Source organism: Hipposideros armiger, unplaced genomic scaffold (assembly GCF_001890085.2).
Source record: "Hipposideros armiger isolate ML-2016 unplaced genomic scaffold, ASM189008v1 scaffold_1053, whole genome shotgun sequence".
NCBI lineage: Eukaryota > Metazoa > Chordata > Mammalia > Chiroptera > Hipposideridae > Hipposideros > Hipposideros armiger.
This window is the reverse complement of record NW_017732403.1, coordinates 140,450-162,016: the sequence shown is the minus strand read 5'-3', so window position 1 is coordinate 162,016 and position 21,567 is coordinate 140,450. Positions and strand designations below refer to the sequence as shown.

Genomic DNA, 21,567 nt, shown 5'->3' with positions numbered 1-21,567 from the left:
AAAGAAGCTGCTACTGCCTAACAGCTACTTTGCTGTCTGGACTTGGGTCTGAAGATAGTTCCAAAAGCGTAAGAACAACATTCACCTCACTAAGTGTGGTTTTCTAGAAGGATTGTTACTTGAAGTTCTTAAAATGTATTCGTCTTTGTAATCATTTAAATAAGAAAATAACAACTTTCATTACAGAAAAATATTTTTAATGTAGAAAAGATGAGCATTTAATAGCTATGATGAAATAAATGGTTCCTATACACAGTAAACAAGAACCGCCAATCCTTCCCCAGGTTCTTAGAATCTGGGCACAGTAGGTTATAGAAAGTAACCACTCCATGAAAACACATCCCAAAAACCCAACAGGCAGCAATTGCGTAGATCAGTAAGACAAAATAGAGTGACTTGGAAGGAGAGAAGACTGCACATTTTCTTGGAAAATTCTAAATTGTTCAATGCATCTGGAAGTTTCCCCAGCCCAGTTTAGTATCTTAGTTACTTAGCCACTCAAACCTATCTTCTGACCAACCATCTGCCTTATAATATTTTCTCCCTAACACTCATATCTGTATCTGTCTTAAAAGGGTGGTAACTAATGGCTTTCAATGAAGTCACCATGATTTAGAAAGCTTAAAACCACACATTTCTCATGTGGTAAAACTTCTAATTACTATCATTGCACATTCACCAGTTCTTTTAAAAGTTTGGTTTAAAAATAACATTAAATAGAGTTCAATTTAACAGGAGAGGAAAAGGCACTTAATACTGTAATTTCCAGAACATAATTTGTCTGTCTTCCCCTCCTGTGATGATGCTGCTACACTGTTCATTCATCCATATACATGTCACAGCACCTAAGAGAAAGAGACTCTGGTTAGGGCGTAAGTAGATCAGGAGGCTCCCAAAGATACACTAATAAGGACTACGTTGTCTCATCTTATAATAAAGTCTTCGTAGAAATTAAAAACTGCCTGGTACAAGGAACTTGTGAGGAATAAGAAACCACTTAAATGTAAAGCTAAAACAACTGGGAATTATGGGTACAGAACTGAACGCAAATACATGTTCCTCTAACAAAAGTCAGGAAGCAGAGGAGGGAGAAGGTGGGGAAGTGGTGTTAAGTGTGCTGATTGACTTCCATTTCTATTGCAAGGAATCAAATGTTATTTTAAGCTAGTAAGTTGGGAAAAAGGCATAGACATCACTTTAATGTGTAATACTAAGAAGAAATAATCGTATAAAAGTGAGTGACAGGGAAGAGAATGAAGGTTAGATGTTACTGCTCATTGTGGGAAGTCAACAGATAGTATAACCATAGATCCTAGAAGAATTAAAAGCCATAAATCCTCCCAGTGAACAGGAGGAAACATGCAAATGTAAGCAGAGGGAATCTCCAAGAGACACTATTAAGTGAAAAGAACCATGGACAGAACAATTACACACGTGCAAAAACACCCGCTCAATAATAAGGGGACACACATCCAGGACTCAAACTGGGAAACGTCCTCCAAGGAGAACTGGGAGGAAGGTTTAGTCACTGGTGGAAAGAATACTTGGTCTCACTGTGATTCATTACTTTCGTATTATTTTAAACACTTTAAAAATAAACTTAGAGCCGGCTGCGTGGCTCAGTTGGTTAAGAGCTCACTCAAGAGTTTGAGCTCTGAGCAACAGCGATTCGAGTCCTGGCCCGAGCTGAGCAGCCGCTGAGCTGCCAACAGGTGGCAGGATGGCTCAGCCAAAAAAAAAAAAAAAGTAAAAATAAACTCAAGAGCTTTTACTATGGTTTTTAATTTTGCATATGAAAGTTAATGTAAAAACTTCCCTTTTAGAGTCAAATGTCTGAACATAAATCTAAATCCTGAAGGACCCAAGAGATGCAGATCACATAGCCAACCAGGACGCTGGAGGGGATATTTACAGCACGGAGGGCACATGGGATGCTTTCCGCCTGAGAGCAGTATGTTCCCCAATAGGAAAGCACGTTTTGAATATTAATTTTGTATACTGCTACTTTACTGAATTCATTTATCAGTTCTAATAGTTTTTTGGTGGAATCTTTAGGGTTCTCTATATGTGTAGTACATTATCTACAAATGAGTTTTTCTGCTTCCTTCCCAATTTGGATGCCTTTTATTCCTTTTTCTTGTCTGACTGCTGTGGCTAGGACTTTCAGGAAGGCAAGTTTGAGTTCAACATTTTAGGAAAAAAGGTTAAGTCAACTGTGTAACTCTTTACCTGCATGGCCCTGTATTCTCTCCGTGATTTTTCCTCCGAGGAGGTCCCAAACAAGCAGTTCACCAGACTGACTTCCAGATAAAACAGTGTTTCCATCCCAGATAAAGCACCTGCAAGAACGATGTAGAAATAATCATTTCATTGTTCATAGTGAAGGAAGTGCTATATTAAACTGGCCAAAGCAAGTCCAAACGACATGATCATGAACTTGTGTGTACGTAAATGTCTTCACAAGTTTCCCAAGAAAACATACCTCTGGGGCTCATCTGAAGTCATAGAGGAGATAAGCATTCCTGTCTGCACATCGATGACATTCAGACAGCCATCTTCTCCTGTGCTGAGGACATGGCGACTGTCTGTAACGTGAGGTAAACAGCTACAAGTTACATCTTCAGAATGGGTTTTATGTAGAAAATTCTGGATTTTATTTCTGAATCCGGTGCCCTAATGTTCACTTTCATTTCCCTTGAGCTACTTGTTTTATTTAACCAATGACTATCCTGTCCTTGAAATGCATCTGTTTCTAAGACAGAGTTGATGACACTTTGGTGTGAGTTCATTTATATCTTGTAAACTAATTTCTCTAGTGAGTTGAGGAATAAAGAATAATATCCAATACAGCTTTTCTACTAGGCACAAATGCCACAAGTATACTGTATTCTGCCACGAAGCAGTCTTAGCTGTAGGCAAAATGTCTTTTATCAGCAAAGTGTTTTTCTTTTTAGTCTTATTTATTTCAAAATAGTAATTCCAATCCCCCCGGTTTCATCTGTATTAAGACGCATAATGATACCTGGGCTAAAAGCAGTATCACATACAGTTCGCGAATGGCATGGAACCTGGTGCAATATGGTGGCTGTAGTGAGGTCCCAAATAGTCACGGTGCCTTCTTTGGTGCCTGAAACCAAGAGTGTGCTTGCAGCATTCAGACTGATTGTATCCACCTAAGGGAGAAAATACGTATTTCATTTAGAATTATCGTCCTAAGCTATGTTTCCCTAGGCTGATTCAAATATGCAGATATAGTGATATAAATTAAACTCTATGGTACAGGGTACTGGTGTAACTAAGGCAGATGTATTTCAGCATCACCTATTGAATGATAATTTATTTAAAAAGGAAACTCTTCATATGCTAGTGAATAAAATGAAGTATTACTGGGGGAAATGGAATGCCGTTTTAAATTAGTCTAAAACTGAATCTAACTCCATGAAAGTAAGTGGGAGCGAGGTGCCAAACTTCCTGAAGCACAGCCGATGCGTGATTATTTGAGGGATTTGGGAGAACGGGGGGATCTCTCAGGGTTATCCTTGCATAATCATCTTGAATTACATATTAAATAAGTATGTCTCAACCTCAATTGATCTGTCAACCATGTAAATTAGGCAATAATTCCCCACATCAGAGAAAAAGCAGTCATGTAAGCTACAGTCTAAGAAGCAGCAGTGTGACCCAGTGGCAACAGAACAAGTGAAAAGAACAAAGTGCCAGCTGTGGTTCTGCCCCAGGCTGAGTGCACTGGGCCATCCAGATACTAGGTCAGCGTCCTCAGCTGTTGGATGTGCATCACCCTAGACAGACGGTCCCTGCCACTTTCTATTTCAGAAAACATGAAAGATGGTCACAGCTTGTTGCCACAAATAGTTTGAGGGTAACCCAAATATTCAATGTCATACTGAGAGATTGGTATTTTGGAAATCTAGGTGGATGGTAGCTAATCCTCAGGGAAATAGTAAACTGGAGAAAAAAGGACAAAGTAGACTTAGAAACCCAAAGAGTCAACTCAAAGAAAAGAGCTGAGAGTGAGACTATGATCTCCAATAAGCAAAATAAAGCAAAAGATCATAACACATAAGTAAAACCAAGAATCTCACGCCCCCACCCCCACCCTGGACTTTGAAGCTCAGCTTTCGTGCACTTTTGTGGCCAGTACTCACACCGACATCATGTTCCAGCTCGGCCAGCACGTCAAACTGGTGTCTTTTGGTGCCTGTCATTTCTGCAGGAACACCAGACCACACCTAGAATGAAACAGTGTAGAAGGTATTTGCAAACATTTAATAGAAAAGCATCACTAATACATTCAGGAAGAACTCTCGTGACTGACCAACTTCCACTGAACATACTTGCCAACTACATGAAGCTGCGTAAGTAACGCTCTGGGTCCTGGTTCACAGGCCCTCGTCTGTATTCCCACCACCATGTGCTGACCAAGAGTCAACTGCCTGTCTTCATCCCTTGCACTTGCTGTTGTAATGATGTGACTTAAGTATTGTGTGAACTAAGGAAATATGAGTACATAAGTGTTGTAGTGTATATTAATACTTTGAGAAGACTCAAAAAGGCAAGTCACCAAGAAAATTACTAAAATTAGGTGTAAGTAAGAAAACCTATCTACAAGAACGGTGGAAAACATTCCTAAAAATCTTTTGAAGGAATTCTAATGGTTTTAGGTTCTTACTTTTTATATAAATGCAGATTGGAAACGGGAGACAATGGATACTGGTGTGGTTTATGGATGGTCCTACATCAATAGAATGGTGAATAAATGTGCATTTGTATGCTCCTTCAGTAAAATGCATTATCTTTTAATGATTCCAAACTTTCACTTGACATTTTCTGATTAACTGATCAACCGCTAGTTCTAACTGTATTAGATAAGGGGCTGCGACTGCACATTTCTCCATAATCCTGCTGTGTGATGAATACTAGATCATTCAATCCCCAGTTGAACACACAGTACAAAAATCATGAAGACTTCCTATCATATTGAGACATGCACACATAAACAGGCAATAATATTCAATATCCTTATATATCACTTACATACTTCGTGAAAAATAGTGAAGTGATTGAACACATTAACTGGTAATTGAGTTCTTTATAATATTTGTATCATCCAAACATTTTAAGTTAGAAATTATATATAAACCTTCACTGTAGAGTCCCATGATGCAGAATATAGCCTGTTGTCATGCCAACAGATCTTACTAACAGCATCATCATGTCCCATTAATGTGTCCTGGCGTCTTCCAAATGCTATGGAATAAAAATAGCTAACATAAAAGATAATGAGAACTATTAAAACAACATTCAGCTTAATTTTAAGACTCTTAAACACATATTCAAGAAACATTATGTTAAATTCTGCACTTACTAAGGCCTAACAGAATAACAAATTACTTGTTCTCATGTTATCAAACCAAAATACTGAAAATTTTAATTTAAAACTAGAAATTTCCAGGTCTGGCTCATCTGTTTTTACCTTAATTTAAAACTTAGAGAAAAGTAGGGTCCAATTGGAGGAATTATTAGATTCAAATAATCATATTCAAATCCAACAGTATTATCCTCATCTAATATTTGTTGTTTTTTAAAAACAAGTGTCCTGCCAGCAAAAGATTCTGTCCTTTCCTGCTTTACGTCCACAAAGGTAGCTACATGTGTGTGGAGTTACCAAGGAGCATGCAAATACATACACATTATTATCCCATGAAGAACTTATGACAGTGGCATCTCCTGGTAAAAGTAAACACGATGATAAAGCCTGAAATACAAACGATTCAACATGAATAACTTAAAATCATTATGAAATCCCTAACATGATAAAACTCTTATACAAACCCCCTCTACCCCCCAATTAGTGCTCAAATTCTGTTTATGTTGGCCCTCCTCATATTTACAAAGTTTTTGTCAACCGGCTAATTCATGATGCCTTGTTTCCTCCCAAATATAGGAAAGAAAGTCAAAGTGTGTCAAGTGCAGGAGGACCTGCCTGATGGTGTTCCGGGGTGTGGCAGGCCCTCGCTCACTGCGGGGGGGCTGGAGGAGCTCCTACAGACAGCAGGGGGCGCAGGCGCCAGCTGGGCATTAGCCTCAAGCATGCAAATATCCTCTCAGGATTACAGACTTGCTGGGTAAGGAAAACTTCCAAAATTCCCTAGGGAATTTCAAAATCTTTCAGATGATTTACATGAACAATAAAATGTATTTTTTAGGAGAATTGGTTTTCTAGTATTAGGTATCCCATCAGCTCAAAAATACATAAGTTATTTAAGTAGCATATATACATTTAGTCTGACAATTTCAAAAAAGGAAACATTTATTAAGGAGAATTCTACTGGAGAGCAGTTCAAGTTTTTTAGGCTACAAATAAAATCACATTATTATGAAAAAGAGGCAGTTTGAAAAAAAAAATAAATTTAATGTAGAAGTAATCTAACTAAGACATCATGGATACCACACAGAAATCAACGCAATTGTTCTGGGAGAAATGCAATATCATTATCTGTGTGTACAAAACAAAACGCTACATGAATTTCTATCATAACAGTGATTTAAAATTAAAATGAACTCACCATATTTGAAAATGATATACTTCTTTGCAACATTTTGGATTGCTTAGAAAACATCTTCAAGGTGGAATCTAATTTAAAAATGAGAAAGTAAACATTTTGTAAGAATGATTTCCTGACTCTTACAGATGACAAAGAACGCTGCCCTTCTTGTTCCTCAGGCCCCAGGCGGAATATTTCTGGTACATGCTGGGTGAAAAATGGGGCTAGAAGATCTAGAGTTTTATTCAACATTAAGATCCTATGATCTGGGCTGGCCGAGTGGCGCGTTGGTTAAGAGCTGGCTTGGGACGCCAGAGGGCCCCGGTTCGGATCCCACATATGAGGGCCAGTGACACTGCCCTCCACAGCTAAGATGCTGAACAACAGCTCAACCTGGAGCTGGGCTGCTGTGAGTTGCCGGCGACAGCGTAGGCTGCAGCCCCTGCTGCAGTGGGTTGCCATGGGCTACCGTGTGTAGCCAGCAGCCAGTGTGAGTGGCCAGCAGCCGCCGTGAGCGGCTGTCCAGAAGCCAGCGACTGATCTGCCTCACCGGGAAGAGGGCAATGATGGTGCCAACTTGGGCCAGTGAAGCAACGTCCTCCACAACTAGACTGAAGAACAAAACAACAGCAACTTGTCTGTTCCCCTTGCCCTAATTCCCCAGCACTGTTCCCATCCCCCCAATTCCCCAATAAAAATCTTAAAAAAAAAGATTCTATGATCTGCAACTCCATGACAAGGAAATCAATTTAAAACCCAGTACAGACACAGCATACTGTTGACATTTCAGCATGACTGAACACAGAGTTAAGTCTAATAATGAATACAAGCTGAAGAGCAGTAAAACAGCAACTTTAATATTAAAGAAAACAAAAAGGTTGTCGTAATATAAGTTGTTTTTTTTAAAACACATTAGCCCAATTATGGTGTGATACCTTGTACTGAATTAGCATTTATAGAAGAGAATCAATAGCTTTCTAAAGAATAATAAAGTAGGGATTAAACTGTCGCAGCTTTTAATTTCCCCTGCTAACAGAAGTTTTAGAAGTGTATCTTAAAAACCAAGACTCGGAAATTACAATGTGCTCCAAACATCCCATATTTAAAATATGCAATATTTCCTCATTTGTAAACATACTTGTGTTCCTGTGCAAAAGGTCCAGCTGCTCGCCACACAAAAACCAAAACTCGAGAGGCGAGGTTGGTGGAAAGAAAAGCAAGTTTTATTCCAAAATGCCAGCATTCAGGGAAGACAGTAGACTCTCTGTCACAAAGATGGCCTTCCTGGGCGGCCGGATGGCTCAGTTGGTTAGAGTGCGAGCACTAAGCAACAGGGTTGCCGGTTCAATTAACACGTGTTGTGGGCAAACCGAGTAGCCACCCCCCCCCACCCCCCACCCCTGCAAAAAAAAACAAAAAAACTTTTAAGTGTTCTTTCCAACAGAAATGTTTAGTATAAGAAATGTTAAGTCTCCTCCCTAATTTCTTAGCTTCTTAGCTCCTGTCTTTGATTACTCTTCTAATCAGTTTCTGAATCCTAAAGATTGCTCCTAGCCTGAATCCTAGAATTCTCCTATCCCCCTGCTTCTTGATTGTTTTGTAAATCAGTTTCTAAATCTTAACAATAGATTGTCAGAGAAATCTCCTACCCCTGCTTCAGATAACTACTTAAAAGCCTGTGACTTCCTAATATCCCCAGGCCAGTAAGCCTAATGATTCTTTCCAAACCCATTCTGGGCCCAGGCAACTGACGGCCACCTGAGTGACAGGCGGAATGGCCACAGGCTTCATGAGAGCCAACACGTTTATTAATTAAAATCTATTTTTCCTCATTCAGGCACCTTGGGGATACAGATGATACCGCAGCAAGATTGCCAGTTGCAACCAAAGAAGCAAACACGGTCTTCCAGATGGAGCTCGAGACCCTTTCCTCTCATTTGAGATCAGCTAGGGCGAGAGTTCCGTGAATCCCCCAATAGCAGGGACAGCTCTATGCCCCTGCCCAGCAGGAAGCAGATACAGAAGAAAAGGCCTCCTGTCCCTCAACTGCCCAGAGAGATTTTATGGGGATCACGTCTCTCAAGGGGGAAATGAGGCAGGCAGCTAGAGGCAGGCATTGGGTCTCTGCATTCCTGCACGTCCCAGGAATGGGACTGGGAAGGGGACATCCCCTCTTCACCCAAAACTCCCCTTTGTATTGTAATTACCTACCCCTGCTGGAAAACAAATGGGAAAACAAATGGGCACAAAATTCCCAACTAGATCAGACCAGTCACTTGCACCTGCGCAGTAGTACCTCTTATTAATCACAGGTGCCAATCAAGTAGTCCCACGCTCAAGAGGTGAACAGTCCATTCTAGAGAAAGGGGATAAAAACTCCAAGTCCTGGGACATCAGCCCTTTTTACTTTTTTGTCCCCTTCCATTTTTTAAGCGTTTTGAACCCTGCCTTTGCACGTGGCCCACTCCAAACTCTTTGGAATGTAATTTCTCTTCTAATAATGGGCCCTTGAGCCATTCTCTACTGCTCGGGCCTACTTCTATTTCTTTAAAGTGTACTGTCTCTTCTAATAAACTGCTTTTTCACTACTTTGCCCCGGTATCTCGTTCAATTCTTTGCTCGAGATGCCAAGGACCTGGACTTTGCGCTGAGAAGGGCCCACTCTCCAACAACATATGGGCCAGTGAGCTGCGCTCGAGTTTAGCTGCCAATGGGCGGCCGGATGGCTCAGCTGGTGAGAGCACGTACTCCTAACAACAAGGTTGCCGGTTCGACTCCCGCATGGGATGGTGGGCTGCCCCCACCCCCAACTACATTGAAAGCGGCGACTGAACCTGGAGCTGAGCTGCGCCCTCCACAACTAAGATTGAAGGACAACAACTTGACTTGAAGCTGATGGGTCCTGGAAAAGTACAATGTTCCCCTTAAATTCCCCAATAAAATCTTAAAAAAAAAAAAGACTGCCTCCCTTCTCTTACTATCGCAAAAAGGTTTTATAGACTCACAAGGAGGGGCAGAACCAAGGAAGAAGAAGTCGGCCAGGCAACTTCAGGGGGGAAAATGGGCTTCCTAGAGGCTATTCTGCCCCAGGGTCAGCGTGAACCCCATATAGATGCACAGAACCCCTCCCAAGTTACCCAGCCAGGAAGTAAACAGAACCAGTGGAACTGGTATGCATACAAAATGTACAGTAAACAAACAGAGTCATCAACATCTGGGGGGAGGAGAGGAAAGCAAACAAAGGAAAGAAGAAAAAACTTTCAAAAAGTCCCAAGACAAACCACTGTCAAATCGAATTACATCAGAGGTTTAAATTTCAAAGATAGAAAATATAGGGTCACCATTACACTTATACAACATGATAAAAAGGTCAGAATGAGCTTTAAGTAATTTATTCTGTATATTAAATTTAATATTTCAACCTAGTTTTTGTGATACCAATTGACAGAAAACCTGAGACTTTATAAACATGAGTCTAAGTAAAACACCTCCAGCATTTGCTTGAAAACAAAAACAGAAGAATAAACACAATATCACTGAACTTTTCCCTGAGGTACCCCTGATAGTCTATTCCCCCCAACATTGCCTTTGATTCTAAAGAATGACCTTTCTACAGGCAATTCTGAGTATTCACCACAAAGTCTACTTGAGCTTATTCATTTGGGGCATCCTACAGAAAACCATAACCAGCCTGGCATGTAAAAATGCTTTCCTTGAAATCTAAGACTCCCTTGTGGTACCAGAGGTAATCATGTCACAGGTGGCTGGAAAAGCTGGTCTCGTAGGTGATGGTTGGGTCCCTGTCATGTCATGTGCCTAAACATACACTGCATATCTGAGGAAGAAATGTAACTTTGGGGTGACAATCAGCATACAGCTATAAATCAGTAATAGGAATTATTAAGAGAAGAAACCAACAGAATAGAAGCTTTTGACTTAAAAAACAAAAACAAAAAAACACCTCACAAAGAAGCCCTGTAATGCTTAATAAGCCTCCAAGGTTTAAAGCCTTGATGCTCCTAAAACTCATGGTTTGTAAGGTCATACAACAAGGTCAAACTGAATGATTCAACAAGCCATGTCAGACAAATCCAGGTAAGAACACAAGCTTTGCTTACAGGTAAAGCATTTTCTCTTGTATTACAGTGTTGGCAAACTCAGCAGGTAGGAATCTGGCCAAGCACCGACTGCTTCCTTCTATCGGACCATCATCCCAGTGACCGCCTCATGGCTCAGTGTGTATCCTGCACGTTAACTTCCTTTGCTCTACAGAGTAATCATTTTCTGTGCTTTGAGGAAAATTCTGCTTCATAAAATCTCAGATTGTATTTGAAAGAGAAAGGAATGACATGCTACAATAATTAAACCATGATTACAGAATCTGAGAGTAGTAACTGATTTACCTGGGAAGTGTTTAGTTGGATAGCACCATTTCTTACCTTAATGGATGAAAAATAAAATTCCCTATGATAAAGACTAAAGAGCAAGTAGACTCAAAAACAGTCCACTACTAACTCTGAGGTACAACCAGTAATCTTCAAACCTAAGCAGGACAGCTAACATATGACGCCTTTCATCTTCACACCTTCCAGAGTGCCTGTCACCATACACCGAACATAAGAGGGACAAGGCATGCTTTACTTAGTCATAAAGAGTAGGTTGCCAGGAAAAGCAGTGGTGTGTATAGCAAGAGATTAAACCAGTAAAATTCTAATGTGTCATTAAAATACAGTACAAGTCACATCAACTAGCCACGGCAGGGTTTTTCATATTTTAATAATGTATAAGCACATTAACAGTGTACGAATTAGAATTCAAAGCTAAATCCTACAGTAAACACTCTGAATATATGCTGAGTGACAAAAATGGAAAACTTAACAGCAAATCTGCATTTCCGTATGCTGAAACGCACCGCGCCCTGCCAGGCCCTAGGTTCCAACCCAGCAGTTGCAGCCCACCTTCCCGTTCTCACTCAGGCCCACGGGGGAGCAAACAAGCCTCGCAGGGCTGCGGGAAGGGCTCCTCCAAGCAAGCAGATGGGAAGTAAGCTCTTTCTGCCCTAGACCATAAATTCTGGGAAACCTCCCCAAAAACAGAAAGGCATTTTTCATGACTCTTTTTGGCAAACTACAATGAAATTTTATGCAATATACTACAAATTAATTGCTCAAAATCTATTTTATGTGCAGGCAGCAGAAGCAACTACAGTCCTGGACTGAGAGTTAAGAAACTTGGACACTTTAGGATTCTAGGTAAGCCACTTTTCAGGTGGGAAGACATACCTTGTGAGGTTGTAAAGACCGAAGACCCATTGCAAGAGACTGCTATTCCAGTAATCGCCCTGTTTAAAAACAAAGTTTTATATATTACCATCAACCATGTACTAGGTCATGCGTCTCTTTCAAGTCCTTGATTTAATTTTACCAAGCTTCTGTAATTTTTTTTCTTCACAGCTCATCTGCTGGCTCTAGTCACATGATGCCTGCCATTAGCAAAACTTCGCTTGGCAACTTCTAATTCTGTTTTGACAATACCTGTGGCTAGAAAACATTCCCACTCTTCACTTCTCTAGTTGCTGCATTTGAAGTTTAACATGTTTCTGACAACTGGGGAAACTACTAATGCTTCTCCTTCAGTTTCACCTTATTTGACCATTACTCAAATTACTGAAACTCTTCTTTACAATCACTTGCTTCATTACTGAACTGAATTTACGTAGCATCTGTGCAGTGATGATACCAATGTCCTGGCAAAGGCTCATTCGTGTCTTCACTGCTGGATGACAAGGCCCCTTTCTACGTGCCATTTAGAGAAATTGAGAGAAGAAACGTCATTGTTATCATGAATAAGGAGGAACTATGTATTCTTTTCAGGAGGCTGTGCTCTGATTTTAAACCACTGATCTAAGCTAGGCTGGCACATTCCATTTCACGCACGACCAGTGGTGTATGTGATATCAAACTGTCAGACAGGATGTCTATGGCCTTGGAGCAGGACGAGCCTTGTCTCTGGGCCTGGGTTTTCTTATCTGCACCAGGATGGATGAGGCGATGTCAGTGCTGCTCAAGCCCTTCTACCCAAGTACATAAATATCCTTCTCGGCAGAAGACAAGGAGCACTCATCAGCCCTTCCCAACAGCAAGCACAATTTCTTGGTAGTATAGGTATTCTTTTTAAAATCCCTGTGAAGTTCTCAATGTTTTCTCTCTCTCCTCTCTCTCTCTCTCTCTCTCTCTCTCTCTCTCTCTCTCTCTCTCTCTCTATATATATATATATATATATATATATATATATATATAAATATATATATATATATATACACACATATATTTATATGTATATGTATACACACGTACACATATACACACACATATATACACATACATACATATACATATATATACACACATACAGAGGGTGCCAGAAAATGTATACACATTTTAAGAAAGGAAAAATACTATTAAAGTTGTAATACTCAATATATACCCATAACAAAAGATGAATACAAGTCACGTTTGACTTTTGCAATTACAAGAGGTGCTCAAAGTGGTTACCATCAGCATCCAGACATTTCTGATTACAGCGAACTGCTTGAACAACGTTGACCAACGTGTCTACTTGTACACATTTTTTTTGGCACCCGACACACCCCCCCCACACACACACACTTTTCTTATCATTTTTTAAAAACATTTTTTTTCTCTTATAACATCAGCAAATTCAATACCTAGGTAAGATACATGTACCATGTTTATCCCATAGCTTCACACCATCAGACGCGGGGAGCTGTGCATCCCAGTTTGAGAGGCACAAAGCCACCTGCTGTCCACACACCCCGTTTCATGCTCTAGAATGACTGACTACAGAAATGACAGACAGCATGGTGGGCCAACACAAATCCACTTTGTGCCCAACTCTCCCTTGTTACATAGACTTCATATGGCTGATTGCTATAGACATTTTGGGGGATAAAAAACAATCAAGACGACACTGGCAGAGACTTAATGTCCCCCTTGACTCAGCTTAAAACGGTTTCACCCCAGGCCAAGGCCCCCAACTTCTGGGAGGACAGCACAGAGACGTTCTTACTCTTTGTGAATTTTATGTTGCTCGTGTAACTGCAGTTTGGCGATGTTATTCCAGGCCAGTGTTTTGCTTTCTTCCGTCAGGTCTTCAAAGGACTCTTCACCTGGAGAGACTACACTGAATTACTGCTAAGCAAGTCAACTAAGTTACTAACAAGCAGCACAGACAACAAGAATCAGAGTCACAACATTTTCCATTAAAATCACAGCACCGAGAATATAAAATACCCCACCAAAATATGATAGCTGTGAAATGTACTTGAGAGATAGCTCCATGTTAGTCAACGAACAATAATAAGGTATACAATCTAAATAAAATAAAGTCATTTGGAGAAGGAATAAAAAGATTCTTTGAATATTAATGCTAGAGTCCTTTTATACTTTTATCAATGTTTGCAAAGTTTTCAGTTGGCGCCTAACTTGGGACCTTCAGGAAATACAAAACTGAATAACCATTTCCTTGTCAGTAATCTTTGCAAACATCTGACAGTTCGCTAAGAATGATACAGTTTTGTTTTAGTTTCGAGGGGAAGAAAGCAGAGATAAATGCAATTATTTCAAGTGCTCCTCGACAGGACTAGCTAAATAATCCCTTCACTTCTGTTCTAAGAAGGGCTGGATAAAGTAATCACAAGACATGGTATGAGCCTGGTGACTAAGCAGGGCACGGGTTTAAGAGGCATCACAAGATAATCCTATGGTCTTTATGACTTAACCGTGTGGGGTTACGTCTTCCAGAAGCACTCCCAGCCAGCCCTGGGTCACATGACTCCAGCCAGCTATTTCTCCATGCTTCAGAGCACGCTCAGCTGTGTGTACCTAAGAAGACTAAATGTGCCTGGAACAGATAGTAGAACTGGAAATAAGAAAAAATCAAGTGATTTTGCTCCCAAAGTTTCATATAGTGTCAAACTCCTGAGAGCCTGTAGGTTTGAGGCTGTCTTATATGAAACATAAAACATGGGTAACTGAAGATGAGGGTTCCTTCCATCTCCAAATACTAGATGTGAGAACAGGGTCAAGTTCATTTTAGCACCTAGCCTATGCCTGGCACAGAATACTCTGTCAACATCTGTCAAATGATTGAATACGAAAATGTAATCAAATAAAGAAAACACAGCACCTTGAAATCAAGACATATGTGGGGATAGGAGAGGAGAATTAGAGAAAGAGGAAGTTATTTCTGGGAAAGAGTAGGAAAGAATAGCATGGATGTGACTCTTACAGCACCCATGGCCAGGACGTGTCAGTGTGAGAAAGGGAATAGCTAAGAAGCAAACACCAACTCGGAAAAGCACAAAAAAGAAACAGAACCATAACAGGGACAACGACAAAAATGCTGCCAAGTCTCAAATTACCAGAAAATAAAAGTAATTTGATTTCCTTTAAAGTTAGTAGTTCAAAAACAAAGCAACAAAAACAGGTTTGTTATTTCAGCAGCACCACAATAAGATGGTAAAACAATCATCTCTAAGCAGCAGCACAGTGCATGTTTTATATCCTCTGCAGAATTGTCAGAAACATCTTAATCACAAAAGAGAAACAAAAGGTGCTCACACATAATCTCTTTGCAAATTTACCTGGAGAATCTGCTATGGAAGCATTATGACTGGAGGTTTGGGACAAACTTTTAAACTTGGGGGTGATCCTTCGAGGATGTGGTGTCACAAAGAGCTGTTTTGGGGTCTGCCCAAATTCCAAGATTTGGGTTAGCATGGCGACTTTCTCATCAGGATCCTCGATGCTTTAGAACAGAACACAAAGAACGCAGTAAAGCACTAAGCTCAGTTCCCTGCAAGCACACATTTCAAATAATGCAGATCAATAGGAGAGAGATTAACTTTCAAATACTATTATATTATTGTATAACAGCAACTATGTGCCAGAACGGTCTAAACCACATCTTAGATTTTTTGGATAATTTTCTGAGGCTCAGTGACTCACATAATGTAAGAAAGTAAGATATAATTCGTTGTAAAATTTCCATACTTTCATATTATTAAATAACTGCCTTAATCATTTAGTTAAAGAGGTATTTTGTAACTCAAGTAGAAACAAACTCCTCAAAGACATAAGTACCTGTTCAAGTCTATGCCTCCTTCATAGGTCAGGGGATGAAATACTGAAAAGAGAGATGTAAAACACTATTGGAAGATGTACTGTTCAGTTCTAATATACTCTGTTCAGAATTTTAAATCCCAGTAACAACTTTACACTTTTATTCGAAGAAACTGATTTTCACTTTGCAAAACAGACTAATAATATCCAACTTCAGTAAATATCAGTTTGAATTATTTTTTTCTGAGCAGAAATCTAATTGGCAGGTTATCTCAGCATCTTTCCCTGTCAGCATGACTTCCCCGAGGTGAAGCCCGAGTCGCTCTGCCCTCCGCACAGGCCTGTGAGGAATCAGGCCCCAACTGCCAGCTCCACTTCCTTGTCATCAACACTGAGGAACCTGGAGGCAGGTAAGAACTGAAACTGATGAGGATGTGTGTTAGTGCTGGTTCATTCTGCTCAGTTACAAAAAAACTCTGGGGTCCTTCATAGCAGCTGAGGTTGCTGTTCTATCATGTTCTGACTGAGTTTTAATTGGAACTATCGAATGGGATGGAGTACATGCTAAAATTAGGATCATGGTGAAAGAGATATTCTTTAGGCAAAAGTACTTCCTCCTCTGTTGCTCAGTATCTAATCCAGGGTCACTGAGCCAGTAGGCCCTGTTTGCTGATCTAACATACTTCTGTTGAAGAAATAAGCTTGACTTGCCTTCCTTTTTTGGGGGGAAGGGCGGCTGCAGTTGTTTTGTTTTCATCAACAGCTAAATGAACTTTTACTGACTATTACATACCGTTATGGGCCCCAATGGCCTCACTTCCTTTTTGCTTGTATCCAAATATTAGATCAATCCACTCGTGAAGGTGCTCTGACACGTAATTGCTTTCCAGTGCATCTTTGCTCTTCTGCAGAAAGTCCTCAGGACCTATTAGATTAGACTTGATCAAAATATAAGCCTCCATTTTATTTTCTCTCACTTCTTTTGTCTATCCACATGTAGATAAAGCTTCTAGGATAGGCAAGAGGTGATATCTCTTAACAAGGTTCCCCTCATCATATAAAATATAAATTTTGTGGGGGAGAAAGTGGGCAAAAATCATTTTCACAGGATTCAGTTGTCTCAAATATAAATATATCAATGTTTTTACATCACAGACTCAGAATATTTCTGATTTGGAAAAGGACTGATATTGTCTCATTTAGATAGAGAATTATGCTGTTATTTTAAACATGTAGGCAACTAAATAATTAATACTACCAAAATTGCACTACTAGGTAAAGAACTTCTACAATGCAATACTTCCAAGGTGGTACTCACTCTGCGCCCAAGGAGGAAGTTCTACATCATCAACCATCTGTCCCCCTTGTCTCTTTCCCAAATCCAGCTTCAGACTATTGACTAAAAAACTGACATCATCACCATAGAATTCTGGAATCAACTGAAAGTTTCAGGGAAAAACAAACACACCAGCAATTAACAGTTTAAAAGCAGAAACCACAAGCCCAATGAATCATTAGCTTTTTATTTATTTTTTAATTTTTATTTAAGTATAGTCGGTGTACAATCTTATACTGGTTATATTAGTTTCAGGTGTACAATATAGTGATTTGACAATTTTATATATTAGTTTTTTTAAACTGCTTACCTCTTTAAAATCTGTTGCACCATCCAAACAGTTTTTCCAAGTTTCTGCAATACTAAAAGTAAAAAAAAAATCAACTGATTTTAACTCTAGGGTATGGAAACAGCAACCGTAGCACTTTCTCTGCAGCTAGGTGTTGTTCTACACTTTACCTATATTGACTCATTTCTCTCACTAATTAAGAATTTTCAACATCCATCTGCATATCCTCCTTTAACAAAAGAGACAAATTCTCTGGGCTCACATGGGAGTGAGCCAGGAGTCAGTAACGGCCCCAGGTGGGATGTCTCCAAGTCCATGCCATGAGCCCCCTCACACACACTGCCTCATTGAGAGGCCAGTGGAGGCAGGTGCTTAAACACTGGAAAAGTCATTCAACTATTTTAATAGCTCATTTCAAAAAGGAATTATAAACATGCATAGAGCTTAGAAAAAGGTTGGAAAGACAGAGACGAAAGGTTAACAATAAATATTATCTCAGCTTGGTGGGATGTCAAGTGAACTTTATTTTCCTTTTTATAATTTCTGATGCTTTGGTGGGGGAGTAAGGAAATACTTTTACAATTAAAAAAAAGTTATTTACGCACTCACTGGGAATTGTATTCAATTCATAGCATAATTGTTTAGAATAATGAAATGCTGGAAATAGTCTAAATGTCCAACAATAGAGAAATAGTTAAAATAAATAGCTAAAATATATTATGGTGTGTGTTAAGATGTGATAGAATAATTCTGTAAATGACAGTGTCTAATAATATGGAGAAAACTTCAAGATTTAATACAAGGCTACAAAAGGCAGGAAAAAAACTGTATTTAAAGTATGTTCTCACATTCACATACACACACACACACACACACACACACACACACACACACACACACACACAAACTAGAAAAAAGCCTGAAAGGAATAGATATAACAATTAGTGATTTTTTCACATATCTTTACATTTTTGGTTATATCTAGTTTTTTGAAACCTATTGTATACATATAAAGTTTAAAAAATGTTGGGTGAGGCATTTATGGCAAACCTGTTGAACATTCTATCCGCATTATCAAATCTTCCATTCTGCAGGCACAGCATATACTCGGGTGCTAGAGGGGGAGAGAATCAGAGTTAAGTGAAATCACAGAAATACTGATGAATCCATGTGAAATACCATTGAATTGGATGTGATGATAAAGAAGCTTACCAATCCTAACAAGATAGAACAGCACGTAACCTGGGGAAGAGTAGTGACTGCCATACATGAACTTCGGCTCTGGCATCTCCTGGTAGCGCGTCTACCGCACATGGGAAAAAAAATACTGCTCAGTGTTGGCTAAGAAAATAATAACTCAAGGAGTACAAGCTGAAAAGAAATCATGGCATGGATATATTATATTCTTTAATTCCTTAATTTCTCTCTTAATAGGAAAATGAAAGAGAAAATGAAGAGGGAAAATCTGTGCATAAACATAGCACTCCTGTAACAAGTATTTTGCTTTTCTTGGCTCAGTGGTAACAATGTTGGGGTTGGATTGAACAGAATGGATTTCGTGTGTCTCTTGTGCAATTTACCATGAAAATAAGTCAATAAACTTATAATCAGGTCAGCTTCATATTTTCTCAACTGAAGGCAAAAAATGAAAGTGGTGAGCAGCTAAATTCATGGGGGAGGGAAGCAGGCAGAGAGGAGTAAGGAAAAGTATGCTCACACTGAGTACATCTCCCCTAAGTTGTGGAGAAATGAATTTCAGTCACTGTAAAAACATAGGCCACGGCTCATTAAGTTTCTTATTAACCAAGAATCCCAAAGTCCACGCACGTACCAGTAATCTCTCCAGGCGTTCCTTATTTAGGGCCCCTAATGGTTTACTAAGATCCCGGAAGGTTCCTGGATTTGACAAATCTATATAATTAAATACATTTTTAAAAATTAATTAATAATTAAAATAAACAAAGCAAGCAAGCTTATGCTTAATAATATTATCCCCCCTGAACTGATTCACATGCACACATTTATTTCCACAAAATTGTTTTTTAAAAATTGGTGCATCCATTAGAATGATAGTATTTCTGATAGTTATTTATATAACTGTAAAGGTGAGACCTTTTGAATTATAAGTTAGCAACAGCCACTCAAGAGGAATATCTCTAATTTGAAATGCCCTGAACATGGATTTTTTTTTAAAAAGATCTACTCTATATTCCAAACAACAAAAATAAATTATAAAAGCCATATTCCTATACTGAGATTTACTTTATAAGTTCGAATTACAGCTAATATTGTTATTCTGTGATAATAGCATAATTTGAGAACTAGGGACCTGAATATTATCAGGGAAATAAATGATCATATTCCTAGAAAATCTGTTCTCTCTTTCAAGTACAAAGTTTCCATAAGTGAACTGCCACAAGGAATTTATTGTTCACAATATAATTTTAAAATATTACAAAATAAAATTATAATACAGTCAAAATTTTTGTTAAAATAACTTGAGAGAGAGAACTACATATACCCCAAAATTAGAATGGCGACCTTTTTCTACTATAATTGAAAAATTTAAAAAAAATTTTTTTAAAGGCTACCTCTCAGTAATATAACTACTGATGATTTTTATTTTCTTTTTGAATATTTAAATACTTACTAAATGTTCTATAATGAATAGTTATTACTTTGGTAATCACATTTTTAAATGTGAATTTAAAAATAATATGATAATCTGATTTTCAAAGTGAAAAACTAAAGTATTTCAAAACGTGGTACTTATGGGTAATAACGATAACATTGGCTTAAAATCATGCACATATTTTCTAGGCATGTCCTTCAAAAAGTATGTAAGAACTTTTTTTTAGGATTCAAAAAATTAAGAGACAGTGAAGAAAACATATAAAACACATATAATTTATATAACACTTATCCAGGATCCTCAAATGAAAACTGGCAATCTTCAGTAATAAAATCAAAATGGGTTCTAATCTGTCCCAATATCATATTATGACTCTGCAACACAATCTACTCTCCTTTAAAAACTTCACTTTGTGGCATTTACCCAGTTCTGAACTGCAATAGTCGCTGATGATCCACGGGAACACGGGGTACTGGGAGAGGTCATTGCAGCTGCGGTCGGCCAGGTTGTTGAGGTGCAGGAGGTACTGGTAGTTGGAAAGGTGCCCGCGCTGCCACTGCAGCGTGTAGCTCTCTGCAGTGCGCTCTGCAACGTGGTGCTCTGAGGAGGAAGGGCCTTCAAGGTCACCACTGGACTTGGCTAACTTTTACTTAGCATGTAAAAATCGGATGCTTTAAATGTGGGCCCTTCGATGCATTTTTGAAAAATACATTTTAAGAAACACAAAAGTAGGCTACAGTCTGTTTTCATTAAATAGTCGTTCCATTAAGTATGAATATCTTGAGGATCCAGGAAGGGAAATTACTTGATATAAGCTAGAACACATATCATATATGTTAAATATATAGCATAGAACAAATCTAAAGTATGGAACAAACATAAATATTACATGGTAACATAATATTAACTATATTATAATATAATCAATAATATGTAACTAACAAAGAATTTTTCCAAATGTGCTTGAGTTTTAATGCTTTTTAGAAGCCAGGGCCATTTGTAAAAGCTTATTTCCTCCATTTGTTATGAAATCAAAACAAAATAATCTTTTAGTTTTCTTTCAGGTCTGGAAGAGGTACACTACTGCTAATTTGTCAATGATTGTATTACTTGTGCATGTGAGGAATAAGGAAACTGTTAAAGAAGAAAAAATGTATTTGGCAGGAGGACAATGATTTCTCAAACAAGAAGGAAGACGATACCCAGAAATACCTCAGGAAAAATGGAATCACAGATTACATGGCACCAAGGATAACTTTCCTTTCAGAGAGTATCCAGAATGAGTCAACTGTTTTATTTTGTTCAAAAAATTCTGCTTTCAACTTTTTATTGGCTGCATCAAGCAACTTATCCAACTCATCTGTTGATTCAATATTTATTCCTATTATATTTACTTTTACTGAGTTTCTTGTCTAATCAGATACTAGGAAAGGGCTTTAAAAATCAGAACACTGGGCTGGCCGAGTGGCGCAATGGTTAAGAGCTGGCTTGAGACGCCAGAGCGCCCCGGTTCGGATCCCACATATGAGGGCCAGTGACACTGCCCTCCACAGCTAAGATGCTGAACAACAGCTCAACCTGGAGCTGGGCTGCCATGAGTC

At 38.9% G+C, this 21,567-nt stretch overlaps 1 protein-coding gene across 3 annotated transcripts in view; it reads right to left on the bottom strand.

Moving 5' to 3' along the window:
- Nucleotides 1-180: 180 nt before the first annotated feature.
- Nucleotides 181-21,567, bottom strand: part of NSMAF (neutral sphingomyelinase activation associated factor) — a 59,365-nt gene continuing 37,978 nt past the window's right edge. For 2 of the 3 annotated variants that reach the window (XM_019631903.1, XM_019631904.1), the window contains exons 13-31: nucleotides 20,390-20,566; nucleotides 19,166-19,245; nucleotides 18,547-18,637; nucleotides 18,385-18,448; nucleotides 17,356-17,407; nucleotides 17,028-17,148; nucleotides 16,503-16,634; nucleotides 15,731-15,773; nucleotides 15,232-15,395; nucleotides 13,656-13,755; nucleotides 11,849-11,907; nucleotides 6,588-6,655; nucleotides 5,709-5,776; nucleotides 5,162-5,285; nucleotides 4,167-4,250; nucleotides 3,023-3,173; nucleotides 2,483-2,585; nucleotides 2,230-2,339; nucleotides 181-845 (exon numbers count right to left, since the gene is read on the bottom strand). In XM_019631903.1, the coding sequence (XP_019487448.1) occupies nucleotides 751-845; nucleotides 2,230-2,339; nucleotides 2,483-2,585; nucleotides 3,023-3,173; nucleotides 4,167-4,250; nucleotides 5,162-5,285; nucleotides 5,709-5,776; nucleotides 6,588-6,655; nucleotides 11,849-11,907; nucleotides 13,656-13,755; nucleotides 15,232-15,395; nucleotides 15,731-15,773; nucleotides 16,503-16,634; nucleotides 17,028-17,148; nucleotides 17,356-17,407; nucleotides 18,385-18,448; nucleotides 18,547-18,637; nucleotides 19,166-19,245; nucleotides 20,390-20,566 (1,886 nt within the window). In that variant the 3' untranslated portion in view covers nucleotides 181-750. Of the gene's footprint in view, nucleotides 846-2,229; nucleotides 2,340-2,482; nucleotides 2,586-3,022; nucleotides 3,174-4,166; nucleotides 4,251-5,161; nucleotides 5,286-5,708; nucleotides 5,777-6,587; nucleotides 6,656-11,848; nucleotides 11,908-13,655; nucleotides 13,765-15,231; nucleotides 15,396-15,730; nucleotides 15,774-16,502; nucleotides 16,635-17,027; nucleotides 17,149-17,355; nucleotides 17,408-18,384; nucleotides 18,449-18,546; nucleotides 18,638-19,165; nucleotides 19,246-20,389; nucleotides 20,567-21,567 lie in introns of all 3 variants that reach the window. The other variant, XM_019631902.1, reaches the window with a different exon arrangement.